Raw genomic sequence first — 26,897 nt, 5'->3', positions numbered from 1 at the left:
AAGAGGTTAGAATTCTTAAGTAACATCATTGATTGATTAATGTATATTCTGCACTAACCGTCAGGACTAGCGGCCAAATATCCTCTTTTTAAATCTATGTACAGACCACTTTCGCGTACATTGAAACCAGTTTGCTCTTTAAAAATTTCAATGGCCAAAGTTTCAAAATTTTTGCCATATTCGGTTGCGTCAGTGGAAAATTTTCTGCTATAAAGCAAGGATTTGACCAAATTGTTACAAGAAGTGCTCAATTTTCGTCGAACGACAGCTCCGAAATTTGAAGCGGTTAACCTGTGCATCCGGTTTGCGTCATAAACAGGGTTACCGTGTTGACCACGAGATTTTTCCTCAATGTCCGTCTGCTCTGCCGAAGTCACCTACATTATAGAAGAGGGCTATTAAAATATATTTGATCATAAGAAATTTAAGGAAAACTGTTAATTCTCACTTGGTAACTTTCAAGACGAACGTTTTTAGCCTGTTCAAGTTCATCGGAATTCAAAGGAATGGAGTCAGCGAGGGGACCGTAATCTTTTTCTATGGCCGGCAGATCAGTTGGTCTTCTTCCGTTTCTGCGCCGGTTTTTAACTTCCGAGTAAGTGAGAATCTTCCTACCCCTCAATTTTTTGTTAGTCCGTCTTCGAATGAATATTTTAGAATAAACACCTGGGCTTTTTCCCGTACATCTTTTTAACGGACTTCCAAACCACCCAGATCCAGACGAATACATAAGGCCGGTTATGACGCTTCTCCTTTGGAAAGAACCTTTTTGCGTGAAATTTATCCTCTTTCCGGCATTTAGTTTGGCTAGTATACTCATAAAGAGTTCGGCCCTATTACTCGTTTCGTTGTAGAAGAGACGATCTGCTTTTCTAACCAACGAATCCAGGCAAGCCACGATAAACGGGTAGACGCCAGAGGATTTCATTTCCGGAAGTAAATTTTTATCGCCATCTTTGGGAACGCAAAAGTAATGTCTGCATTTACCATGGTCACCGAAGACGTGGTTAGGGCCGTTCTTCAAATCTGAACGGAGGTCATTTACTGAAGAGTTGCCCTTTGAATTGTACGTAATTGCTCCTCTGGCAGCGCTAGTTAGTCGATGGATGTTCATTTTTAAATGTTTCCTAGCCTTACTAGGTAATTTAGTGTTAACAGCTATTTTGTGCAGTTCTGATGTATAGTTTTTCACCGCGTGGTTGGCACATTCTAGCTTGACTACCGAAAGACCATACGAAACGCTTTCGACAATGCGGCAATGAACGCTGGAATCGCCGTCAGCTACAAAGCGCTTGTAGCGAACCCCGTGCATTGTTTCACTTTCATTGAAACCTTCCACCACTATATCCGCTTCCATAGCCGAAGAAGAGCGATCCCAGTTTCGATAACAAACGTGGTCCCTGGGGGCTTCGTTCCTATTCGATGCCCTGGCGCACACGGTACAATATTTGTTTCGAATGCCCAGGAAGATTATTTTTTTAGTGAAACGGCCTATGATAATTACCTGAACAGAAAGAACGCGTGAACAGTAAGACGTGTAAATTTAAAAAAAAATAGGTTGGGTGATCTTTACCACTCCAGAGGCTGCGTTGTAACTATGTCTGTAAGATCGCTTAGACCAGCCCCCGTCCAAATACACTGTAATGAAAGGAACTCCAGCGGCATCAACATCACCACGACGAATGGCCTCCTTTCGCTCTTCTTCTCCCGCTTCCTTCATTCTTCACCAGAGCGTATCTAATAATAATAATAATAATCAGCTAGGCTAATACCCAAGGCACCACCTTAGGCCTAAGTCATCATGCGACTTTTGAAGCCCTTAATTCAGGTGGCCGGGTTACAATGCGTAGGAGGGTGGTGGCAAGCCCTGCATGCCACGAGATCGAGCCAACAGCTCCCTACACTAACTATTACCGTTAACCTAGACAAGTTTTTATGGAAGGGGAAACCGAAGAACTCGGGGGAAAACCCCTTAAACCAGTGGGGAGAGAACTTGCAAACTCAACGCGGAAGGAGTTGTTCCGAGTTTTCACCCAGTGCCACAAGCTGGGATCGAACCCGGCTCCTCTTGCTGCGAGGCGAAAGTGCTAACCACTCCGCCACCCCATCTTGCCAAACCTGCATTGCAAGGCGATACGCGTTAATTTTAAATCAACAGAAAACCTAAATTTATTTCCTTTTTCAAGTTTGGTTTCTTGAGAGGAAAATTTAACCCAAGACATTGTAGGAATATTCATAATGGATAAGAATTCTTCCAGTTGGGAAAACCCATTTCCCACTGAGACTGTCGCCCACACAGCTTTGGTGTTTACGTCCACGGCTACTGCGTCTCTCTTTTCGGTTCTGGTCAATTTTTGCGTAGCTTCCCATGTTTTCATACATGTTCTACCACAATTATCGCAATAAAACTCGAACACACTAAGAAGACCCCTTCTTTTTTCTTTAGAAAATTTCCATCGTCCCAAAGTGCAAATCTTTTTATGCGATTCCTGAAGATCTAAAGCCCATTTCAAAACGTGAGCAATATCTACTAAGCGATAACCCTCCAATTTATCAATAGGTTTTTCTCCAAAATCAACAAACTCATGTTGTAGTTCGTGATTTATAACGTCATGTAAGCGTCTAAAACAAACCAAAACAGATTTTAACATTTTAAAGGATTCCATATACGATAGGTATAATATACAGTAGACACGAGTCGGGGCCGCGATTCTGTCAGACTTTTTTCGGGGCGACCCGGCAGGGTAGGGCCGAAACAACTCTAATTTTTACGGGTCGGGTCGGGCATTTTTTTGTCGGGTCGGGCAAATTTAATTTTAAATTTTTTCGGGTCGGATCTATTAAATTATTCTATTTTAATTTCTAAGAAAGCATTTTTCTGATATCTGAAACGTCAATGAATTCATTTATAATTAATTCCAAGTCGATATCTTCGGATAATTAAAATATTGATAAAGCTGTATACGCGACGGATAAATTTCATGTTGGAACATTTTATAGGACTATATAAGCTTATTTCTTTTTCGTGTACCCTTCTTTAGTAAAACCAAAATAATATATTTTAAAATATTAAAAACAATAATTGGAAATTTATCTTCGGGGATTTCCAGTGGGGGCTCTGCCCATTACGTTTTCCTCTTTGGGGCCCTGGCCCCAGAGCTACCACGGGATCGCCGTCGCTGCCCGACTCGTCTCTAATATACAGTAAATTTTCTAAAATGTAACATACCTGGGGGTATTTAAATCGCTTGTATTAGACATTGTCAGAGTATTGGGGTAACCCTGGAGGCTCGAAATATTTTCTGGGCATTGATTTAAACCAGCTTCCGTCGTTTTACTTATATTTTCTATTTGTTCACTGACAAGATTAATATGCAGTGAAAAATATTAATGTTATTGCGATGAAGTTCTGAAATAAATTATAAAAAGTACTTACATTGGAGGGTAAAATTCGTTTATCGGCACCTCTAAATCCGACGGAGCTAGATTTCTATAACTAATGGAAACGGATTTCGCGGGACGCTTTGGTGTTTCAATGATACGTTGATCTTCGAAAATATTCGAGTTACTAAGGGTTGGTTTTCACTAGCGCAAAACCGTCGTGACGGCGGGCGTTAACGCAAAAATTTTCTATTAGGCCTAACGAGGATTTCAAAAGTTAGCGCCCGCCGTCACGGCGGTTTTGCCTTAGTGTAAACCAGCCTTTAGTCGGCGAATTTCGATCACGACATTCTCCCCGGTCATCAGGTATCGCGGCCTTTTTCGCGCGGAGAACACTTCGAAGAGTTTTGGCTCTTTTCGTGCGGCTTTTCCGTACACTACACTTCTTACTTCCCATTTTCGAATAGATTTGAAATATAGTAACGCGACAAAAATATAAGAATAGTTTAAAAATTCCAAAAAATTTCTATCTGACTGTCGAGAATCGAGTACAGTGACAAAATGAGCGTTCAGCTGGAAATTAAATATCTTTTTGGTTCTGCTTTCACTTACTCTAAAAAGGCATAACAAAAAATTCCATTGAAATAGTATGTGAAAACCCAAACACCCGTAGGACTCAATTATATACCCAAATTACCCATTCCCATCCCCATCGTAAACCGGCCAATATCAACTCAGCGGGTGATTTTTTAACAAAAGGCTATCTGCCAGACTGACCGACCGTTTTCGGCTGTTTTAAGCATCCCTTTCACCTCTCTTTAACCTTCCATTTCCTCCCCCCTTTTACGTTTTTAGCGACATCTGGGAAATATTTCGTGAACTACCCAGCAAACTCTTTTACATGGAAGTCTATGGAGAGTAAACTTATAAAGAGAACATCTTAAACTAATTAAGTTAGAAAATTTTTAAAAAAATCTATAATATGTAAAACTACCAGATCTAAGGCCTGACATATCCAAATTTTCGATATATAGAAAAGCAATTTATCTAGAACTAAATATATGACAACTGAAAATATCGGCTTTTACTTAAAGTTAAATAATTTTAAAACTAATTATAACTTAGTCAAAAGAATTATATCATGCCCTAGGTGTGGTTCTTTAGAAGTCGGTAAAATATGTCACATTACGGAAAATTGAAGTGTTTGTAAGTTGTTCTCTTTGAAGTAATACCCCTCCAACATGAAATGGCACATCAGTAAAATGACCGCAACTTTTTAACTAATTAGTATTTAATAGTAGTAGGAAAATGTATGTTCTGGCCCAAGATAAGCCTGTTGGAGCCGTTGGAGCCGTTGGAGCCGCCAAAAAATTTTCGAGCCTACCTATCCTAGGGTTAACGGCCATTTTCCGTAGATTAAATTTTGAAGCATAGAAAAACAAATCGGGGAAGTCTAATGACGTTGCGATACGTTATCACGGCCGTTGGAGCCATTGGAACCGTTAAAAAGTTCGAGTTTGCCTATCCTAGGGTTAACGGTCATTTTCCGTAGATTAAATTTTGAAGCATAGAAAAACAAATCGTGGAAGTCTAATGACGTTGTGATACGTTATCCCCATTGGGAAGTCCGATGACGTTGTGATACGACATCTCTACTGATCTTTAATCTAATAAACTTGAAGGAATAAAATATTTCCAATAGAGAAACACGAATTTGGGGAAGTCCAATGACGTTAAGATAGGATATCTCTACTGATATTTAACATGGTAAATTTGAAGGGGGAAACTATTAAAATCGAGAAATCAAATTTGAGAGAATGATATCTTTATTGATCTTTAGTCTGATAATTTGATGGGTAAAAACCATACTTAAAGACGTTGTGATACGTTATCTATTTCGAGTTTGTCTTATCTCCAGTGTAGCAATTGTTAACTTTCTTTACCAAACCATCTCGGTTCCTTTATCACTTTCGAAAGAGGTTTTATAATGATGATAAATATAGTTCGTGTTTGGGTTTCCAACATGGATTTTAACCTTTGAATGTTGACTCAATATCCGGACTTGTCCTTTCTCTGAAGTATAAATATGGGTATCATTAATCGAAAAATATCCATTCTCGATCTGAGAGTTCTCCTGAAATTTTCAATCCTCTTCTGCTGGAAATATTGTTCCCTTAAACATATTTCGTTTCATCACGTTCCTTTGCGATCAGTGCGGGTCAACCTTCACCATTAAGAAGAATCTCCTACGCCATGTGCGAGAAAAGCATGGGAACCAGTCATTTCCGTGCCATGTTTGTGGCATAAAATTTACAAGGCGGGATACATGTTCAGCGCATATGAAGAAGCATTCGCCTGCAACCGATGTGAATAACAGAGTAATCTCTCCCTTCAACGCTCCCGCCCAGGGAGCCGCCGCCAAAACCTCCGCCCAGGGAGCCACCACCAAAACCTCCGCCCAAGGATCCGCCGGAACCTCCGCCCAGGGAGCCACCGTCAAAACCTCCGCCCAGGGAGCCACCGGAATGTTCCATCAAACGCTTTCTAACTCGGTATCACTTCCCAATAAACGTTCTAACGAAGGCTTGCCACCTGCCCAAACGAAAAAACATAAACCCGTTTTGGATCAGAAAAGACAATTGGAGCATGCAGCTGACGATCCAATGGATAATTTAGAACATCAAAATTTTCTACAGTTCTTGAATAGCCCAAATGATCTTGGTATTCAGGAACACATGGAAAAGTGGGAAGAAGAACATCTACCACCCAACGACGGAAACCCAGGACCCGAAGTTGAACTTGGAGCCGACGGGGATCAGCAAAACATCAATCTTCAACCTCTGGACCAACTTGAAGAAATCTACGCTCTCGATGGTGCGGTTGTCGCAGTACGGTTCACACCCAGTCATGTGGAAACAGACCCTGATCTGTTTTTAAACAAACATAGGCAACTAATTTTAAATTATCTTGTAAGTAAATTGCAAGAAAAAAAAGGTATTAAGTGGTATTTAACGGTCCGTGCTAGGTATACGCGTCCGCTCGCGAATGAAAACGGTATAGCGGAAGTGTTTCCATATTTTCGAGGCTATACTCATTCTACGTTAAGCGCGGATGTGTTAGACACGCAAATAAGCGAAAGTATTTTGAAAATTACCCAATCAGTGGCCGAGTACGAGAACCAGGGCTCTGGCTGGATCCTAGATGGTATTATATTTTTTCAAATTAACGTCATTGCTTATTTACCTTTGTTCGGTGGGAGCTATATTAAACTTCCACAGAAACTAGCTGCCAAAAAAGCTGTATTGAACGTTGATAATGGTAATGACCATAAATGTTTTATTTGGTCCATACTCGCAAAGCTTCACCTGAAACCTAACAACCCGCAGCGGGTAGATCATTACAGGCTCTACGAAACTGAACTTGATATGTGTGGAATAGTTTTTTCATTTAAATTAGACTCTGCTAAACTACATAATTTTGAGCGTGTTAACAAGTTATCGGTTAACATTTTTGCACACGAGAAAGATATTTTCCCCTTATACGTGAGTAAAAATGAAGTTTGTGAATCGCGACAAGTAGACCTCCTTCTAATTACCGAGGGGCAGAAGAAACATTTTTGTCTGATTAAAAGCTTAAGTCGACTCTTGAGTGACAAGACTAAGAACTGCAGAACCACCTGGTATTGTAGGTATTGCCTTCATAGACATAGTGGAGAGAATGCGGAAGAAAACCACCGCGCCCACATCGTGGAATGTGCCAAACACGGTCCCCAAAAAATATCGATGCCAGAAAAGGAACCCATTTTGCGGTTCAAAAAATATGGGTGGTGTCAAAAAGTGAGTTTAAATATTTTTGCTTTATTTCATTAATTGGTCTCATATTTCCATGTTTTTAACCTATAGGTTCCATATGTAATTTTTGCCGACTTCGAGTCTCTATTAACCAAAATATCAACCTGCATGCCGGATGAAACCCTTTCCTCCACAACCGCTTTATCGAACTACATATCCTGTGGTTTTAGTTTCGTGGTAGTTGGCCCAGATGGTATAAATAAATATAACATAATTTTTGCAGTTGACTTTTCTAACAGTCTTTTCTACAACAGGGAAATCTGAAAAACCGGTTACGTACAGAGGGAAAAATGTAGCACAAACGTTTCTGCAATTTCTGCAAATGGAGGAAAAATTCATTTGGCAGAAGATCAAGCAGAACACACCTATGAGTTTATCCGCATCTGAAGAGGAAGAATTCCAATCAGCGCTTTCATGTTACGTCTGTCTAGCCCCATTTTCAGAAACCGATTTTAAAGTGCGTGATCATGATCACTATAGTGGAAAGTTTCGAGGCCCTTGTCATAACAGCTGCAATTTGAAGATGAAGCCGCCTAGCCATATTCCCGTTTTTCTACATAACCTTTCAAAATACGATGCACACCTGATCATGCAAAGTATTGGTCTTATCAAGGACAAGGAGATTGGATGTGTTCCTTCAAATACCGAGAACTATATATCGTTCTCTTTGGGAAAGTTGCGTTTCCTAGACTCTCTTCGTTTCTTACCGGTATCCCTGGATACATTGGTCGGGAATTTAGCTAAGGGAGGTGTGGAAAACTTTCCAATTTTGAGTTCCAACTATACGCCGGAGGAAGTTACTCTTCTGCTAAGAAAGGGTGTGTACCCGTATGAGTTTATGGATTCCGAAGAAAAGTTCGAGATGAAGAAACTACCGTGCAAAGAAGAGTTCTACAGCGCTCTGTCTGGGGACCACATAAGCGATGCTGACTATGAACATGATCAGAAGATATGGCGAATCTTCAAAATTCAGAATCTCGGTAAATAATTAACTACACTCCCACCCTAAGTCTATATATAATTTATATTTTATAATACACAGGTGAATTTCATGACCTCTACGTGACTGTAGATGCGCTACAATTGGCGGATGTCTTTGAGAAATTCAGATCGACGTGTATGACTTTCTACAACTTAGATAGTGCTCACGCGTATACAGGCCCGGGATTCGCATGGGAAAGCGCACTTTTCATGAGCAAAGTGGAGTTGGACCTGCTTCTATGTCCCGATATGCATCTCATGATTGAGCGTGGGATACGGGGTGGGGTATCAGTTATTAGCCACCGGTTCGCTAAGGCTAACAATCAATACCTCCCAGAGAGTTTTGATCCGGAAAAACCCAGCACCTTCATTACATACCTAGGTATGATTTTAATGAAAATTGTGGTTTTTTTAAGTATTAATACTCATTTTCTTTAAGACTGTAATAATCTATACGGTACTGTGATGAACGACGCTATGCCTATGCGGAACTTTCAATGGAGTAATTCAACACCTATAGAAAGGATCTTGAACCATCCCGACAGCGACCAAATTGGATATATCCTAGAAATAGACCTGGAATATCCAGACACTTTGCACGATGAACGTAGTGATTATCCGCTGGCGCCAGAGAAACGTCCAATTAAAACCACTGAGTTATCCAACTACTCTAAATCGTTACTCAACCATTTGAACATCCCGCTAAAGAACAGTCATCCCAAGCTAGTACCCTGTCTCAATAGGAAAGAGAAGTACGTTATCCATTATCGGAACCTTAAGTACTATGTGGAAAAGGGCATGAAAATCGTTCAAGTTCACCGCATTATATCGTTCGAGCAAGGCACCTGGTTGAGCAAATACATTAATTTCAACACCGAGAAGCGCAAGTTAGCTGCCAATGCCTTCGAAAAAGATTTCTTCAAACTCATGAATAACGCTGTATTTGGTAATTAATAATTAAAATAAGATTTAATTTTAAATTTTATATATATATTTATATCTTTCAGGAAAAACAATGGAAAATCTCCGCAACCGCATTGATTTTCATTTGGTACAAACTCCGGAAAAGGCAACGAAAAAGGCGAGCTCTCCAGCCTTCGAAAGATTTACCATCTTTCATAACGACATCGTGGGGATCCATATGATGAAAAAAAGGCTCATCTTGGACCGTCCGATTTATACTGGATTTACGATTCTTGAACTTTCCAAACTCCTCATGTACCGTTTCCACTACGATGTAGTAAGGACGCGGTACAGTGACAAAGCAAAACTTCTTTTCACAGATACTGGTAAATATATATTTAAATACAATTAATATCTCTACAACATACTCACCTAAGTTTCTTATTCATAGACAGTTTAACGTATGCCATCGAAACGACTGATCTCTACGCTGATTTTGCCGATGAAGCAGACAAATACGATTTCTCGGGGTACCCGAGAAATCATCCCCTTTTCAGTATGGAAAATTGGAAAGTTCTTGGAAAGTTCAAGGACGAGTTGGATTCAGTGCCAATCAAGGAGTTTTGTGGTTTACGTCCGAAGATGTACTCCATATTGTCAGCTTCTGGTGAAAAGAAAACTTGTAAGGGTATCTCTCGTCAGGTGGTGAAAAAAAACGTCCGTCATAGACAATATCGGGAGTGCCTCTTGAATAAGAAAGTCACCATAGCTGAGATGGTTCACATTTTGAGCAAGAAGCACGAGCTATACACCGTACGTCAGTCAAAGATATGCTTAAACCCATGCGATGACAAGCGCTTTATCTTAGACGACGGAGTTACAACTTTAGCACACGGCCACTACTCCACACGACAAGACTAACCGCTTCCGACCTGGAACCCGCGCGCGCGCGAACGCGATTTCCCGACCCAGTCGCGACTCCGCGAACGCGTTTTCCCCGCGCTGGGGTGCCCGCGATCTCTCTCAGTTAAACCAAATATGTATAAAATGAAAATAAAAAAAATTATTGAAAATCTTTTGTACATGAATTCTACAATCATACTATCGTTTACATAATTATTACTTTGAACTTAGAGGACAGAGAACTCAACTAAATATGCATATTCTAAGCCTATGGTGAGCCGAAAGTAAAATTCGTGTACGTATCCTAGAGTGTTTTTTGATACTTACATATATTTTATGTTTATCGGTACTTAGAGGACAGAGAACTGAACTTTGATGGTATATCGGCGCTTAGAGGACAGGGAACTAAACATCGAACTTTGATGATATATCGTTGTTCAAAGGGAAGATATCTATTCTATAAGTTATATTCCTATTACATAATGAAGCGTGTTCGTTTCTCCGATGTTACCTTACATTTTATACCCTACGAAGATCGGGTGAATAATAAACAACATTTCACTATGCTTATTAAATTGAAATTTGAACCATTACTATCCCCGATATTTATCAACTGGATGGCAAATGACGTACAACACAGGACGATAAGGGGTGTAAAGGTACATTTAAATTTTCCATATGAGATAAACAAAATGGGGAAATATGATAATCAATAGACAAATATGCCAATCTTTACCCCGGAAAACAATTTTATAATTGAAATCAAAACAAACATTTTGAGAACGTAAATACATCCTGGAAAAGCCAATGACGTTCATATATGATATCAACATCGACCTTTATCCTTTTTATTGAGTATAAAAGGCAAACGTGAGCTCATTACCATCATTCTCTCGATCGACATCAAGAAAGGAAAAGACGGAACAACAAGACTCCTAAAATGTACGTATAATTTTCTCTTAATTAACTTAGAGATTCCAAGCTCAACAACTGACGATAGAAATATTACTATATTAAAAGGTCTGGAACGAACGTGTTTCAAATTTCGGCCAAGAAAGCAGTATCTATCACGGCGGAAGGAAAAATAAAGCTAGGACTTACAGACGGCTCATCGGGAATCGTTTTGACTGAGACCGAATTCAAAGAGTTATGGAACAGACGAACGGTGATCACATCATTCTTGGAAAGCGAAACTATCCAACCCTATACATCGTTCTTCGAAAGTTCTACAACCAAACGTATCGAGATGTCTACTTATCAAGACCGGCGTGTGTTGGACATTCGAGAGATGGTCCCTGGAACTGGAAAGAACTACGGAATGCTCTTCCCGACGAAGAGGGGATTTAACATCGGGTTCGAGCTGTGGACGAACTTAGTTGAGAAGTACGAAAATGTGATGACTATCATAGCAGAGACCATACGTGTTCGAGATCTTATCGCAAATAACGTAGTGTCGCAGCTGCGCGAATCAATTCGATTGAAGTGTAACGGTTGCATGTATTCATTACCATCACAATTAGAACATGAGTGTTTAGTTCAAGAATGGGCTGAGAGAGTGGAGGCATCCTTCCCGGATGTCGTAAAGTCTCTCGATATTAATTCCACCCATAATGTATTCCTAAACAAAACATTTCTTAGTCACGAATTTTGTAAAGAAATTTTAACTATTATTATTTGTACTTCGAAGAAAATTCTTTTATAAATAAAATAAATTTGCTAAATATATATCATTTGTTCTCCGTTCCTCGACATTAATAGTCATGGAAATAGATCTAAGCCTAAAGCACCCTTTTAACGGAATAATAAGCGGGGCAACCCAATCGGGAAAGTCTGTGTTTGTTGCAAACCTAATAAAGAATATACAAATATGTATATCCCCAGTTCCCGAGAGAGTAATATGGTGTTACACTGAATATCAATCTACCTTGTTTAATTCTGTACTGTGTCACTCTCCAGCGGTGGAATTCCTTGAAGGACTTTTGGACGTAAATATCCTCGACCCGAATAAAAAGAATTTGGTAATACTTGATGATTTGCTTTGTGAGATTGCAAACAACAAAGATGTGACAAATCTCTTCGTTAGAGTCAGCCACCAGCGAAATACCTCAATCCTGATTCTGATGCAAAACTTATACTACCCCGGTAAAGAGATACGAACTTTGAACCTTAACGCGCACTATTTAGTTATTTTTAAATCGCCACGTGACCAGTCAGCTATTTATCATCTTGGCAAACAAATATCACCCGGAAATAGCAAATTCGTTATAGACGCGTTCAAACAAGCCGTAGCTGAACCATACGGTTACTTGTTGGTTGATCTGAAACCGAATACGCATGACAAACATAGACTTCGCTCTGGAATTATACCAGGAGAGCAAGCGGCTATATATTTACCAAAATAATCAATCTTGGGGAAATTTTTAATTATCAACGTTATGATAATGAGTGGGAAAATCCAATTCCTCAATGTAGCCGATTAGATTAATGATGATTATTGATTAGGTTTTTACCAATCGATATTGTACTTTGCTTATTGCGATGCTATCAATATTTACTCGAACTTCAACCCTATGAGATTCCTTTAAAAGCGGGGGAGATCTTTGAGGAAAATCATTCTGATCCAGAAAGCTGCCAATAGGAAAACCTCCAAAGAGCTCAAACGAACCACCCCTCTTTCAAGACATTTTAATGTAAGTAAACTTTCATTTCCTTGAGACTGTTTAAACCCTTGGGTTTTCTTATAACGAAACTTATTGGCGACAGATTGCATTGCTGAGAAATGACGGGTTTTATCGAAGCGAACTTCTATAGAGCGAGGGGAGAATGGATCATTAAAGAAGTGGCCCTTTACGTAGACGAAACGGGAGATTATCAAGCATGGACATTCACATCACCATTTCCATTTTCGGATCTTTCGTCGGGGGATAAAAGACAGTGTAGATGGTTAACGTGGAACATTTGCGACTTACGTTGGAACGAGGGACAACACGCGTATAGCAGTCGAGAAACCGTCGCGAAACTTATCCTTGAGAGAGCCACTAAATTCTATTGCAAAGGGGTGGAAAAAGCGGAAGTTCTCTCAAATTTTTTAAAGACTGACGTTAGCAACGTTGAAGATTTGAGCTGCCCCCGTCTTTCGACGATATACTGTTTAAATCAACCGGAACATTGCGAGTTCCATCAAGATCCCAATCGCTGCGCCATCGTTAAAGTGCATAAAATCGCGACATGGTTCCGTCGAATAGGGTGCAAGAAAATTTAAACTTTTTGAAATATTTATCGAGTGGGAAAGCACGTCAGAGAAAAGCCGCCATTAAAAACGCCAGCAATGAAGAGTTAAAAACTTTAGCCGAATGTTGTATAAATGTTTTACGGGGTTCGGTTAAAATTTCAGACAAGCACAAGAAGCGGTTGAAGAAACATTGTAGTGTTCTTCGTAAATTCAATCGAAAGTTATCCCCATCAAGGGGAAGAAAGATTCTTAATCAAACGGGTGGATTTTTACCCATTTTGTTGGCTCCGATCCTCTCAATTCTTAGCTCTGTGGCAGGTGCCGCTATAGGCAAAGCAATCAAGTGATGGCTCGGAAAATGATGTTAGTTTCGGAAGACGTTTTTAGAAGACTCCAAACGGGAAGTACCGAAGCGGGGAATAATCACGAGCAGACACCAAAAGTGGATTCTCTGCTTGAACTGCACACCGACCGAAACAATGTTATGGAACGAAGAAAATTGAGCCAAACTGAAAAACTAAATATTTTTAATCATAAATTGCAGCAACGTCTCAACAAGGTAGTGAAAGAAAAGAAAAAACTTTGGTAAAAAACTGGGAAACACAAATCGCCTCTGTTATACCGGGATATTATATTGATCAGTGCTTAGTGTTGTACAAATGTATAAATAAATCTACAAATATTATGTTTAACGAAAATGGTGAATTAATATATCGGGGTGACGCGATTTCCGGTTCGCATATTATAGATCTTTTGGCGTATTGGGCGGTAAATTCTAAAAAAATTAAAATCGTTCCCGGAGTTAATGAGTTTTACGATTGTTTAGTAAAGGAAAATGTACCTAAATCCTTATTTATAGAAATAATAGTTAATAAAAATAAAAACAAACGTAAAATGGAAGATGCTGTACATTTAAAATCTGACAATAATGATGATGATAATATGATTGGTAACGGGTTCCGAAATTGGATTGTCTTGTAACGTTTTGAATAAAATTTTACTTATTATGAAAAACAATTAGAGTTTCTATTCATTTGCAACTTATTCACCACAATGGACAGTAGTGCGATGGAAGCTGCTGTTGTAACCGGTCTGACTCATTCGTTTTTTAAATATCCGAAAGTACTGACCGCTATCCTAATCGTAGCTATAATTATTATTTTCGAACTATCCGAGTTGGCGTTTCATTACTATAGTAGCGCGAACTGCACGCGGGATGTGTAGACTAGGGGAGATATACTTCGATGCCCGAGAGTCCGGTTCCTTTGGGGGTGCCAAAGCGCTTTATCAAGCGGCTAAATCGAAAGGTGTCAAAGTAACGTTGAAGGAAGTTAAAAATTTCCTTAAACATCAAGATACATACACGCTGCACAAACCTGTTAGGCGTGTATTTCAGAGGAACCGAACTATTGTTTACGGTATAGATGAGCAATGGCAAGTGGATTTGGCTGATTTACAAAGTTTATCACGTGTGAATAAGGGGTATAGATATTTGCTTTGCTGTATCGATGTCTTCAGCAAGTTCGCATTTGTAGTGGCAGTGAAAAATAAAAAGGGTAGAACCATGGTGGAGGCATTTAAAAATATATTAACGTCGGGACGTCATCCCAAAAGAGTTCAAAGCGATCACGGCAGCGAGTTCGTGTGTTCCGCTGTTCAAAAATATTTCAAACAAAATGACATGAAATTTTTCGCAACGTACTCGGAACCGAAGGCGTCGCTTATCGAACGTTTCCAGAGAACCTTGAAAGAACGAATGTATCGTTACTTTACTGAAAATAATACAAATAAATATATAGATATTTTGAAAGAACTTGTCAGATCGTACAACAATAATTTTCACAGATCGATAAAATGTAAACCAGTTGATGTTTCTCCGGAAAATTCGGAAAAAGTATGGAAGATTTTATATGGGAAGATTAATTTTTCGCCGCCAATTTCGTTTGCTTTTTATATCGGAGATATTGTTAGAATAAGTAAAAATAAGAAAACATTTGAAAAGGGATATTTAGCAAATTGGACGGAAGAATTATTCCGTGTAGTGGAAAAAATTGCAAGAAATCCACCAGTATATAAGCTAAGTGATCTCAACTCGGAGCTCATTTTGGGCGTTTTCTACAAGGAGGAAATACAGCGAGTCGGTAAAGACCTGGAAAATTGTCCGTTCATAATTTCGAAGATTTTAAGAAGCAGACGGACTTCTGACGGTCACGTTGAGAAATTAGTACGTTGGAAAGGATATCCACCCTCGTTCGACAGTTGGGTTAAAGAAATTATCGTAGCATGAGTTTCTACATCACATTACCATCGGATTCATCTTCGAAGTTCTTTGAGGGAAATACTATGAGTAAATTTCGTACGTATCTCCCGGAATGCGTTCAACTGGACGGTTCTTACGAGGTGGGTCTAGCTGAGATTAGTTATCCTAGAACATGGAACAATCTTAGAGTTGATTGTATCGTAACTCTTTCGAAGAACAATGAACGCGAGTTTCCGACTCATATCGACGTTCCGGAAGGTTATTACGGATGCGTCACGGATCTCCTAGAACTAATTCAATTCGAATTCGATAATAAACGCGCTACTGTTATAAACGCCACGGACTCACGTGTGTTACCAGTCACATTTAAATACGTGAAACACTTGAGAAAGGTTTACGTGAAATTGGAGAACAAGGTTTATTTAAAAATGTCGGGGAACCTAGCGACAATACTTGGATTTACAAGAAATACCGAAGAAGATTTCACTATTAACAAAAAGGAAACGTTATCGAAGTATACCGTCGATATGGATGTAGGCCTTCATTCTTTGTTTATATATTCCGACATTGTAGAAAATCGTGCTGTAGGAGACTGTAGCGCACCGCTTTTAAGAATTGTGAGCGTTCAGGGTAAAGACGGTGACACCGTAGATAGAGACTTCATCAAACCGCATTACATTCCGGTGGCCACCAACAGATTTCAAACCATCGAAATTCATATTTTGTCGGAAATGGGTGTACCAGTTCAGTTAGAAAGAGTAAAAGTTCATATCACCCTCCATTTTAGACCTAGAAGAATGTGGACGTCGTTATAAAAGGGAACCCTAATGTATTTAGTCCTCATTTCTCTGTTAGATATTGAGGTAAACGCACCATGAAAATAACATCTAGAGAAGGCGAGTCAGATTACGAAAAATATTATTTGAATCAAGTGAGGTTCGGTTCAAATAATACTATTGATTATGACCAGTATTACCGATCGCAAGTCGGGAGCGGATCAATTCAATTTTATCAAGGCTCATCGACACAACGTGGCTATGGGCTCGGAAATATACTGGCATCTGCCTTTCGAAAAGCTGTCCCATTGTTAAAAAAGGGCGCTATATTCTTGGGGAAAAAATTCCTAAAAACTGGCGCTAGAGTCGCGGACGATGTTGCCAGTGGGGTTCCGATTAGAAGCTCGCTGAAAAATCACGGTACGACTATTGGGAAGGAAACCCTTTCGGAGTTAAGGGATATGGTGAAACAAAATATGTCTGGGAACGGTATAAAAAGAAAGCGTAGAAAGGTTCAACTCGTCAGTTCAGTCGCAGCTAAGAAGCGAAAGAGACGCACACTGAAACATCCCGATATATTCTCGAAATAATGGCTCTAATTCATCACCAGTCCGGAAAATGTACCAACTCAGAATTAGATCTCTTCGACGTACCGCTAACGCAAACCGGAATTGTGAGTGGAGAATGAGTGGAATTTTATCCTGTTTCCAACGCAGACGAAAATTCGAACATTAATTTCGACATTCCCGGAAACTCGGAGACCTATTTAGATCTGTCCAAGACACTTCTCCACGTACAAGTGAAATTAGTGCAACCTGATGGTACTGATCCCGACTACGACAAAGAAACCGTTGGTCCAGTAAATCTGTTCCTTCACAGCTTATTCAGCGAGGTTCATTTAATTATGAATGAGAGATCGGTTACCACATCCGCCCAGAATTACGCTTACAAAAGCATGATTCAAACTCTATTAACATTCGGAGGGCCGGCTAAAGAGAGCTTTTTAACTAGTTCTCTCTTCTACAAGGACACAGCCGGGAAATTTGACCAACTGACGAGCAACAAGGGATTTGAGAAAAGAATGATGTTTTCGAAAAAAGGTACAATAGATATGTTCGGAACAGTTCACATCGATATGTGTCAACAGTCGCGTTTTCTACCGAATTTGCTTAATCTCAGATTCCGGTTTATCAAAAATCCGAACGAGTTTTGCGTTCACTCGATAGGTGACATTAAATATAAAGTTAAATTTGAAACAGCGTCGCTGTATATCAGAAAAGTCAAACTTATTCCGGAAATTATACTCGCACACGCAAAAGCGTTGGAACGTGGCTCTATGAAGTATCCAATTATTAGAAGTGAGTGCAACACTTATTCTATTCCGGTCGGATCGAAAATGTCGACACGTGACAATTTATTTAATTCTCAAATTCCCAAGAAAGTTGTAATTGGATTATTAGAACAAAGCGCCTATTTGGGTGATTATTCTAAATCGCCTTTTAATTTCCAAAACTTTGGTGTAAACCATGTGGCATTATACGTAGATGGTACGTGTATTCCCCATAAACCGCTAACTCCAAATTTCAAGAATGGATTATATATGAGATCCTACATTAATCTATTTCTTCAAACTGGACAGTTTAATATTGACGAAGGAAATCTAATTAATCGAGGAGAATTCGCTGAAGGGTGTTGCCTATTTCTATACGATCTCACCCCAGATCTCTCTCACTCGGCAGATCACTTTCACTTGATCAGGAACGGTAGTGTGAGATTAGAATTAAAGTTTGAGACAGATTTACCCAAAACGGTTACCGTTCTATACTACGCTGAGTATCAAAACCTCGTAGAAATCGACAAAAATAGAACTGTTGTCTTTGATTACACAAGTTGATGGACACACTACAATTGACAAAAATCTTGAGAAAAGATCCGTACACCGAAAGATTATTTCGCGGTGTTTTTGCGGCTGATAAATTACCCAAGTATGTGAGGATATTCCCATCTCTTTACATTGTCAATACTGGATTATCGAATACGAACGGGGAACACTGGACCGTAATATATTTCACATCAAATCGCAATACTGTATTTCCAGACTCCTTTGGACTTCCACCGGGTTTTTTTAAATTTAATGATTTTGTCGAAAGAAATAGCAAAACCGTTACTTATAATTCTAAACAACTTCAGAGTAATAATAGCCAAACTTGCGGTGGCTATTGCGTTTATTTCGCTGCTAGTATGTGCAGGGGTGTTAAAATGTATGATATTGTTTCTAGGTTTAAAAATAATAAAAATGTTAACGATCGTATGATTGAGGAATTCATGTACAAGAAATTTTCAATAAAGTTTTTCAACTAATTTTTATTTCATTTTCTTTTCATATAAACATCTTTCGTGGACGGGCAGGTGGCACAGAGCATCGCGTACCACGGTACACCCCCAATTTGTTTTTCTATGCTTCAAAATTTAATCTACGGAAAATGGCCGTTAACCCTAGGATAGGTAAGCTGGAAAATTTTGTGGCGGCTCCAACGGCTCCAATGGCTCCAATGGCTCGAACGGGCTTATCTTGGGCCAGAACATACATTTTCCTACTACTTTTAATTTTACAAACTATTTCATTACATAGAGGAGATTCGGACTTTTAATCAATCTAAGATTTATTATTATGTGGCCCGTAGTTTTTGTCCTAAACTAATTTAAAAATCTTGAAAAAGTTCATTTTTTTTAACATTTTCTCTGACGGGGCCTTAAAATATGTAATTATTATCAGAAATTCAAGCCTGCGTGTGTTTTTGGATACGCGTACAATATTAAAATCAGCTTGGTTCAGCCATTTTATCCAAGTTTAACATTATTTCAGAGATCTCTTAGGCATTGGCCAAGGCCTAAAATTAATTTCTTACGTGTAAATAACGAACGTTAATTTAAAAGAAAACTAAGTCACTGCAGAGATAAAATACGCTCTTTTTTTAAGCACGTGACCAAACACCATCTTCTAGTTTAAGCTAAAGGGTCAAAGTTTAGGAAGTTATTCAGCTGCAGTGACTAACGTTCGTTATTTACATGTAAGAAATTAATTTTAGGCCTTGGCCAATGCCTAAGAGATCTCTGAAATAATGTTAAACTTGGATAAAATGGCTGAACCAAGCTGATTTTAATATTGTACGCGTATCCAAAAACACACGCAGGCTTGAATTTCTGATAATAATTACATATTTTAAGCCCTAAAGCAAATTAAAACTTTATTGGAGCCATTCGTTTTTCTCACGTTAATTAAACCTTCACAAACCTAGAGCAGACCGGCTCGGATTGGTCTAATCATGTGACCGTAAATAGCCAATACTAGCTGAAAACTATTCGTGAGTTCTGAACCGTTCAACCAGTCCCCATGCGCACTATTCGGCAAAAAAAATTCTAGAACTACCCAAATGCAAACTATTCGCAGACAAGAACCTCTTGTTGAACCGTTCTAAATGGTACCTGCTCAAGAGCAAGTACTGGTCGGAAATCAAGGTTGAAATCTCTAAAATTCGTCTGCACATCGGGCTGCGTACGTCAAATCGTACGAATCACAACTACTCGTACAAAAGTTCTGAACTATCAAGAACTTTTGCGTGACGTTACAGCTCAGTCCTAGGCCGTTCTCTTAACGGTTCAGAACTCTAGAATAGTTTTCAGCTAATAACTGACTCACTTTGGTCGCTAGCGACACCGCGCGAGATAATTAGGTAATAGGCAACCCGCAACAAAGCTTCGCCGCGAAATATTCGCCGTGAGACGTCCCTGTGTTTCTTCGTCCAAGATACGACCCCCTTAGACACTTCTAAAAAAAATACGCAGTCTTACAATTTTGGATACGATTGACTTTTAAATTTCGTTTAAGTTTTAATCTATATAACCGCTATACCTCTACAATGTGTGCACGTTTCAGCTCGGTCGTGGAAACCGGGGGCGCAAGGCCCCCCCTTTTCCGATTGTGGGCGTTGATTTACGCACGCTGATTATTACTCAACTGAGTGACTTAAAAATTTAATTTCTTTTTTTAATTACGTATTTACTTTAGCTCTAATGGTTTGCCAGGTTTCGGTGCCCTAGAAAGATTAGGGGCCCTTGGGCGCCGCATAAACCACATTACCGCTGACGTTCGTTTTTGCCTTACGCGGAGTGCGTAACTTACTTATCGAAGCCGCGTATGGCCCGAAAAAATAAATAAGTGTGACACTTAGAGTGCGTGATTTACGTATCGAAGCCGCGTATGGCCAGAAGTAACAAATAAGTGTGACACTTACTTATCGAAGCTGCGTTTGGCCAGAAGTTACAAATAAGTGTGACACTCACTTATCGAAGCCGCGTATGGCCAGAAGTAACAAATAAGTGTGACACTCACTTATCGAAGCCGTGCATGGCCAGAAGTAACAAATAAGTGTGGCACTTACTTAACGGGGCCGTGTATGGCCAACGCTATTCGCGTGTGATTTGAGGTATAACTTTGAAACTTGATGTAGCTATTAGGATGGGCATTGCGGATATTTTACCAGACTTAATTTTAATTTAACCAAGGCTTAGCTTGTATTGGCCTATTTATTACGCTATTCGCGTGTGATTTGAGGTATAACTTTGAAACTGGATGTAGCTATTAGGATGGGCATTGTGGATATTTTACCAGACTTAATTTTAATTTAACCAACGCTTAGCTTGTTTTGGCCTAATTTTAACGCTATTCGCGTGCGATTTAAGGTATAACTTTGAAATCGTATTTAGTACTTAGGATAGGCATTGCGGATATTTTACCAGACTTAATTTTAATTTTACCAAGGCTTAGCTTGTTTTTGGCTTAATTTTAACGTTATTCGCGTGCGATTTGAGGTATAACTTTGAAACTTGATGTAGTTATTAGGATGAGCTTTGCGGATATTTTACCAAACTTAATTTTAATTTTAACAAGGCTTAGCTTGTTGTGGCCTAATTTTAACGCTATTCGCGTGCGATTTGAGGTATAACTTTGAAACTTGATGTAGTTATTAGGATGGGCATTGCGGATATTTTACCAAACTTAATTTTAATTTAACCAAGGCTTAGCTTGTTTTGGCCTAATTTTAACGCTATTCGCGTGCGATTTGAAAGTTGATTGATGTAGTTATTAGGATGGGTATTGCGGATATTTTACCAAACTTAATTTTAATTTAACCAAGGCTTAGCTTGTTGTGGCCTAATTTTAACGCTATTCGCGTGCGATTTGAGGTATAACTTTGAAACTTGATGTAGTTATTAGGATGGGCATTGCGGATATTTTACCAAACTTAATTTTAATTTAACCAAGGCTTAGCTTGTTTTGGCCTAATTTTAACGCTATTCGCGTGCGATTTGAAAGTTGATTGATGTAGTTATTAGGATGGGTATTGCGGATATTTTACCATACTTAATTTTAAATTAACGAAGGCTTAGCATTTTTACGCAGTCCTATCATTTTGGATCCGATTGACTTTTAAATTTCGTTTAAGTTTTAATCTATATCACTGCTATACCTCTTCATTGAGTTAACGTTTCAGCTCTGTCAGGTAAACAGGGGGCGCAACAGCCCCCCTTTTCCGATTTTGAGAGTTGATTTACGCAGAGTACGAAAGTTCCCAAAAATCTCCCGGGTAAAGCGATATTAATAGATTAGTTTCTATTGGATTTGAGATACTGAACCCAAACTTAGAAAACAGATAAAGAAGCTTACGTCTGACGTTATGCTTAACCCTTTTGACAAATGCCAAGGCTTAGAGAAAAATGAATAATCTTCGTAGTTCCTATTGGATTTGAAATATGGGGCTTAAACTTCGAATATAGGTAAAGGTGGTTACGTTTGGCACTATACTTAACCATATTAACACGCACCAAGGGTTATCCTACACGAATTTTCTTCGTAGTTTGGACTGGATTTGAGATACGGCGCTCAAACTTTTAATGCAGTTAAGAATCTGAAGTCTGACCCTGTGTTTAACTCTTTTAACCGGCGCCAAGGGTTAGTGAGCGTATGCGAATTTTCTTCGTAGTTCTTATTGGATTTGAGATACGGAGCTCAAACTTAGAACACAGATAAAGAAGCTTACGTCTGACGTTTTGCTTAAACCTTTTGACACGCGCCAAGGCTTAGATAATAATTAATTAATTCATCCATGTGTAACTAATATTACGGCCTTGGCCGACTTGTTTATTAATGAAATAAACGTTTTTTTTTGTATACGAACTATTGACCAGGCGAACTATTTTCCAAACGAACTATTTGTTGGCGGCCAAAATCAAAGACCATCGCTCAATTCGGGCTGCAGCCATTTGCGGAATCAGTTTGTTCGCAGCGAGTAGAGTAACCACATCCACCGTGACTCTTTGGTCTTACGTTACGGTGTGCACTGTTATAGTTGTCCCCTCACACACTTTCTCACGGAATGGATGTCCCCCGTTAACCTTACTCCAGTGTCGTTCCGCGGCACTCTGGCACAGCTGAGCGTCGTCTATAAGGTCGCTGACCACTATCGGTCCCTCCCGCGCTGGCCTTTGGCTTCGATGATTGCTCCATGGAGCAATGTGCCATTTGCTTTCGATTTTGATTGGTGTCGCAACGCTAAATCAGTCTGCCTGCCCACTGAGTTGGCTGCCGAGTTTCTGAACCGGCTAACGCTACTTGGCCCCGAGGTGTGTGTCATTTACAATGACGGCTCCCGTCAGCCGCATGCTTCCTACTCAGGACTCGCTTTTTATGTCGCCACTCTCGATGTCACCTATTCTTTTCGCACTTCTGCACTTCTCTCTATCTGTCGTGTAGAGCTCACTGCCATAGTCCAGGCTATTGTCTGGCTCCTAGATCATCAAATTTATGAAGCGGTAATCTCCTCGGATTCCCGGTCTGCTCTCGCGCTCCTTGGGCGCACCGATCAAACCGACCTGCTCTTGTTTCCTCTGATAGGGCGTCTTCGTGCCTCTCCAACGACTCGCTGCACTTTCCTTTGGGTGCCAGCGCATGTCGGGATCCCAGGCAACGAACGGGCGGACCGTGCGGCACACGATGATGTGGGGTCGACTGTTGTCCCTTATGTTTTTGCCCCAGTCAGCGTTCCCCATTGCAGGAGAGTTTTTCGGACTGACCTCCTTTCCTCCTGGCAGCTTCACTGGGATTGGCTCTCGGTGGGCCGCTTCCTGTACTATGTTCATCCCTCCCTTTGTTATCCAGCTCTCTGGAGCTTGCGCCTTCGACGTTCCATGGAACGTCCACTGGTTTTAGCGCTGATTGACCGTTTCCCCACCCCGGCTGTGCTGCCCACTTCTCTCTGTAGGGGATGTGCTGTTCTCGGTGACCTGTTTCATTGTCCCCAATTTTCCGCCCTCAGGGGCGCGCTGCTGCGTCGCCTGCCGCCCGCTGACCGTTCCTTGGCATATGTGCTCGCATACAACGCTCTCCCTTCCCGGCTGCGTCTTCCGCTCCCGCGTGTGCTCGCGATACCTCTGTCTAAGATAGCCAATGTCAGTAATCTAGTTCCTCAAGCTTAATGAGTTGATGGTTTGGTCCCAATATAGATAGTGGGCATCAAAGGGTTCCTTAAAACCCGATACCGATTTTGATATTCACAAAAAAAGTAGAGTAACCAATGGTTGATGGTCGGTGTACAGCGTGAACTTCTTCCCATACAAGTAGTCCTTCAATTTTTTTACACCAAAAATGAGAGCTAAGCCCTCTTTGTCGAGTTGCGAATAGTTCTTTTCAGCCGACGTGAGGCTTCTGGAAGCAAACGAAATCGGGCGATCTTTACCATCAATAATATGGGAAATTACTGCACCGACCCCCACTGGCGAGGCGTTACATGCGAGTGTAATTTCTTTGGTGATGTCGAAGTGAACCAAGATGTTCGATGCTTGTAATGTTTTCTTCACTTCCACGAAGGCTTCTTTCTGCGCTTCACCCCATGTCCATGGTGTAGCGTGTTGCGGAAGTTCGTATAATGGTGCCCGCAGCCAGCCGTGTAGAGTTGTTTGGTAGAAATCGTGAATAGTAATTCAATAGTCCAAGAAATGAACGGAGCGTCTCTACATTGTCTGGCTCGGGTGCTTCCATCTACATTTTTCAATCCAAAGTCATTGAATTTTTGCAAAACTTTGTCTAGAATTTCCAAGTGTTCTTGTTTCGTGTAACCGCCCACTAGGGTGTCGTCTTGGACACATTCTCCTTGTAGCCTCTTTTCAAAAAACTATCACGCATTTCCATAGCTTGGCCTTGGCGTTTGAAATCGTCATTAGAGGAACAGATGCGTCGAACCCGTAAAAACTGGGAGTACGGTATGGACCTTGTTGTGTTCGTAATTAATACTACTTTAACTAGTACTTGATAGATACTTAATGGGTTGACTTAATGATTACATACATATGAAAGGGTAAAAACAATACGCTACTGGTTGGTATCCAGGCAGGAACAAATATGCCCCCAAGCCCGCTCATGATGGGTTCTACTCTCTCACCTTCCTACTTAGGTGGCGCCATCTACAGATGCGGTACATGGGTGTTTTTTTTTCAAAAATTAGAAAGACTTTATTGCTGCCATATACACCAATAAAGTCTTTCTTATTAAAAACCGGCTCTTGAAGCCGAAGGCCGCATTCAGTAACAGCAAACGGTTGGACCGTTGAATGCGCATTCGCTACTGTACAACTTTTTTCACTTCCGGGAACATGGCATCTAGGAGCAACAAACACAATTAGAACGCAACCCTTCAAAAGTCGTGGATTTCGTTGTATACATTTTTCATTGGCTAGACGCTTTAGCGCCTGCTGCCGTCGGAAGGGGAAAATTCGGAAATTGTCTTCCCCCCCGCCCGTAAATCGTTCAGCGTAAACGCTCGTGACGCTCGTCCAATGAAATTCGTACACAACCCTTCGTTAGCGTGTTTAAAGGCTAGCTGCGTTCTCCTTGTGTTTGTTGCTCCTTAGATGGCATGCCATCCAGGACAAAATTCTCAAATTAACCAATTTATATGTCGAAACGCCGAATCGAGTTTTTTTACATCGAAACCGCGAATCGCATTTATTTTTACATCGAAACCGCGAATCGCTTTTATTTTTACATCGAAACGTCGAATCGAATTTATTTTTACATCGAAACCGCGAATCGCATTTATTTTTACATCGAAACGTCGAATCGCATTTATTTTTACATCGAAACCGCGAATCGCATTTATTTTTACATCGAAACGTCGAATCGCATTTATTTTTACATCGAAACCGCGAATCGCATTTATTTTTACATCGAAACGTCGAATCGAATTTATTTTTACATCGAAACCGCGAATCGCATTTATTTTTACATCGAAACCACGAATCGCATTTATTTTTACATCGAAACCGCCAATCGCATTTATTTTTACATCGAAACCGCGAATCGAATTTATTTTTACATCGAAACCGCGAATCGCATTTAATTTTACATCGAAACCGCAAATGGCATTTATTTTTACATCGAGACCGCGAATCGCATTTATTTTTACATCGAAACCGCGAATCGCATTTATTCTTACATCGAAACCGTGAATCGCATTTATTTTTACATCGAAACGTCGAATCGAATTTAATTTTACATCGAAACCGCGAATCGCATTTATTTTTACATCGAAACCGCGAATCACATTTATTTTTACATCGAAACCGCGAATCGCATTTATTCTTACATCGAAACCGCGAATCGCATTTATTTTTACATCGAAACGTCGAATCGAATTTATTTTTACATCGAAACCGCGAATCGCATTTATTTTTACATCGAAACCGCGAATCGCATTTATTTTTACATCGAAACCGCGAATCGCATTTATTTTTACATCGAAACCGCGAATCGCATTTATTTTTACATCGAAACCGCGAATCGCATTTATTTTTACATCGAAACCGCGAATCGCATTTATTTTTACATCGAAACCACGAATCGCTTTTATTTTTACATCGAAACGTCGAATCGAATTTATTTTTACATCGAAAAGTCGAATCGAATTTATTTTTACATCGAAACGTCGAATCGAATTTATTTTTACATCGAAACGTCGAATCGAATTTATTTTTACATCGAAACGTCGAATCGAATTTATTTTTACATCGAAACGTCGACGAAAATAATTATCATTTCGAAGTTTACACTCGCGTTACTCGAAGTTTACACTCGCGTTACTCGAAGTTTACATCGAAACCACGAATCGCTTTTATTTTTACATCGAAACCACGAAACGCTTTTATTTTTAAATCGAAACGTCGAATCGAATTTATTTTTACATCGAAACGTCGAATCGAATTTATTTTTACATCGAAACGTCGACGAAAATAATTATCATTTCGAAGTTTACACTCGCGTTACTCGAAGTTTACACTCGCGTTACTCGAAGTTTACATCGAAACCACGAATCGCTTTTATTTTTACATCGAAACCACGAATCGCTTTTATTTTTACATCGAAACGTCGAATCGAATTTATTTTTACATCGAAACCGCGAATCGCATTTATTTTTACATCGAAACCGCGAATCGCATTTATTTTTACATCGAAACCGCGAATCGCATTTATTTTTACATCGAAACCGCGAATCGCAT

The 26,897-nt window shown here is 39.8% G+C and overlaps 4 protein-coding genes across 4 annotated transcripts; all 4 read left to right on the top strand.

Moving 5' to 3' along the window:
* The first annotated feature begins 7,599 nt into the window (after positions 1-7,599).
* On the top strand, positions 7,600-10,037 carry LOC149961933 (uncharacterized). The gene is made up of 5 exons (XM_090162162.1): positions 7,600-8,212; positions 8,275-8,595; positions 8,653-9,159; positions 9,221-9,502; positions 9,568-10,037. The coding sequence occupies exons 1-5, from the start codon at positions 7,600-7,602 to the stop codon at positions 10,035-10,037; spliced, it is 2,193 nt and encodes a 730-aa protein (XP_090018288.1).
* An 879-nt stretch (positions 10,038-10,916) lies between these two features.
* On the top strand, positions 10,917-11,744 carry LOC149961932 (uncharacterized). Its single transcript, XM_090172279.1, has 2 exons — positions 10,917-10,961; positions 11,040-11,744. Coding segments are annotated over exons 1-2 (684 nt in total). The 5' UTR covers positions 10,917-10,959; the 3' UTR covers positions 11,722-11,744.
* A 2,723-nt stretch (positions 11,745-14,467) lies between these two features.
* Positions 14,468-15,538, top strand: LOC149961931 (SCAN domain-containing protein 3-like). Its single transcript, XM_090162110.1, has one exon. It carries the CDS (start codon positions 14,468-14,470, stop codon positions 15,536-15,538), a length of 1,071 nt encoding a protein of 356 aa, XP_090018236.1.
* An 847-nt stretch (positions 15,539-16,385) lies between these two features.
* On the top strand, positions 16,386-18,181 carry LOC149961930 (uncharacterized protein F54H12.2-like). The gene is made up of 2 exons (XM_090162088.1): positions 16,386-16,776; positions 17,004-18,181. The coding sequence occupies exons 1-2, from the start codon at positions 16,386-16,388 to the stop codon at positions 18,179-18,181; spliced, it is 1,569 nt and encodes a 522-aa protein (XP_090018214.1).
* The last annotated feature ends 8,716 nt before the right edge of the window (positions 18,182-26,897 follow it).

This window comes from Leiobunum rupestre, chromosome 1 (genome assembly GCF_980474605.1).
Source record: "Leiobunum rupestre chromosome 1, qqLeiRupe1.1.hap1, whole genome shotgun sequence".
In the NCBI taxonomy this organism is placed as follows: Eukaryota; Metazoa; Arthropoda; class Arachnida; order Opiliones; family Sclerosomatidae; genus Leiobunum; species Leiobunum rupestre.
This window is presented reverse-complemented; position numbering and strand designations above follow the sequence as displayed.

Bases quoted from the DNA above. Each gene is read 5' to 3' on its own strand.
- LOC149961933 (XM_090162162.1), top strand. From the start codon at position 7,600: ATGAGTTTATCCGCATCTGAAGAGGAAGAATTCCAATCAGCGCTTTCA. The intron at 8,596-8,652 runs GTATGATTTTAA...ATTTTCTTTAAG, and splicing joins CACCTTCATTACATACCTAG to ACTGTAATAATCTATACGGT. The intron at 9,160-9,220 runs GTAATTAATAAT...TATATCTTTCAG, and splicing joins CATGAATAACGCTGTATTTG to GAAAAACAATGGAAAATCTC.
- LOC149961931 (XM_090162110.1), top strand. From the start codon at position 14,468: ATGTGTAGACTAGGGGAGATATACTTCGATGCCCGAGAGTCCGGTTCC.
- LOC149961930 (XM_090162088.1), top strand. From the start codon at position 16,386: ATGAAAATAACATCTAGAGAAGGCGAGTCAGATTACGAAAAATATTAT. The intron at 16,777-17,003 runs GTATAAAAAGAA...TTTCCAACGCAG, and splicing joins ACAAAATATGTCTGGGAACG to ACGAAAATTCGAACATTAAT.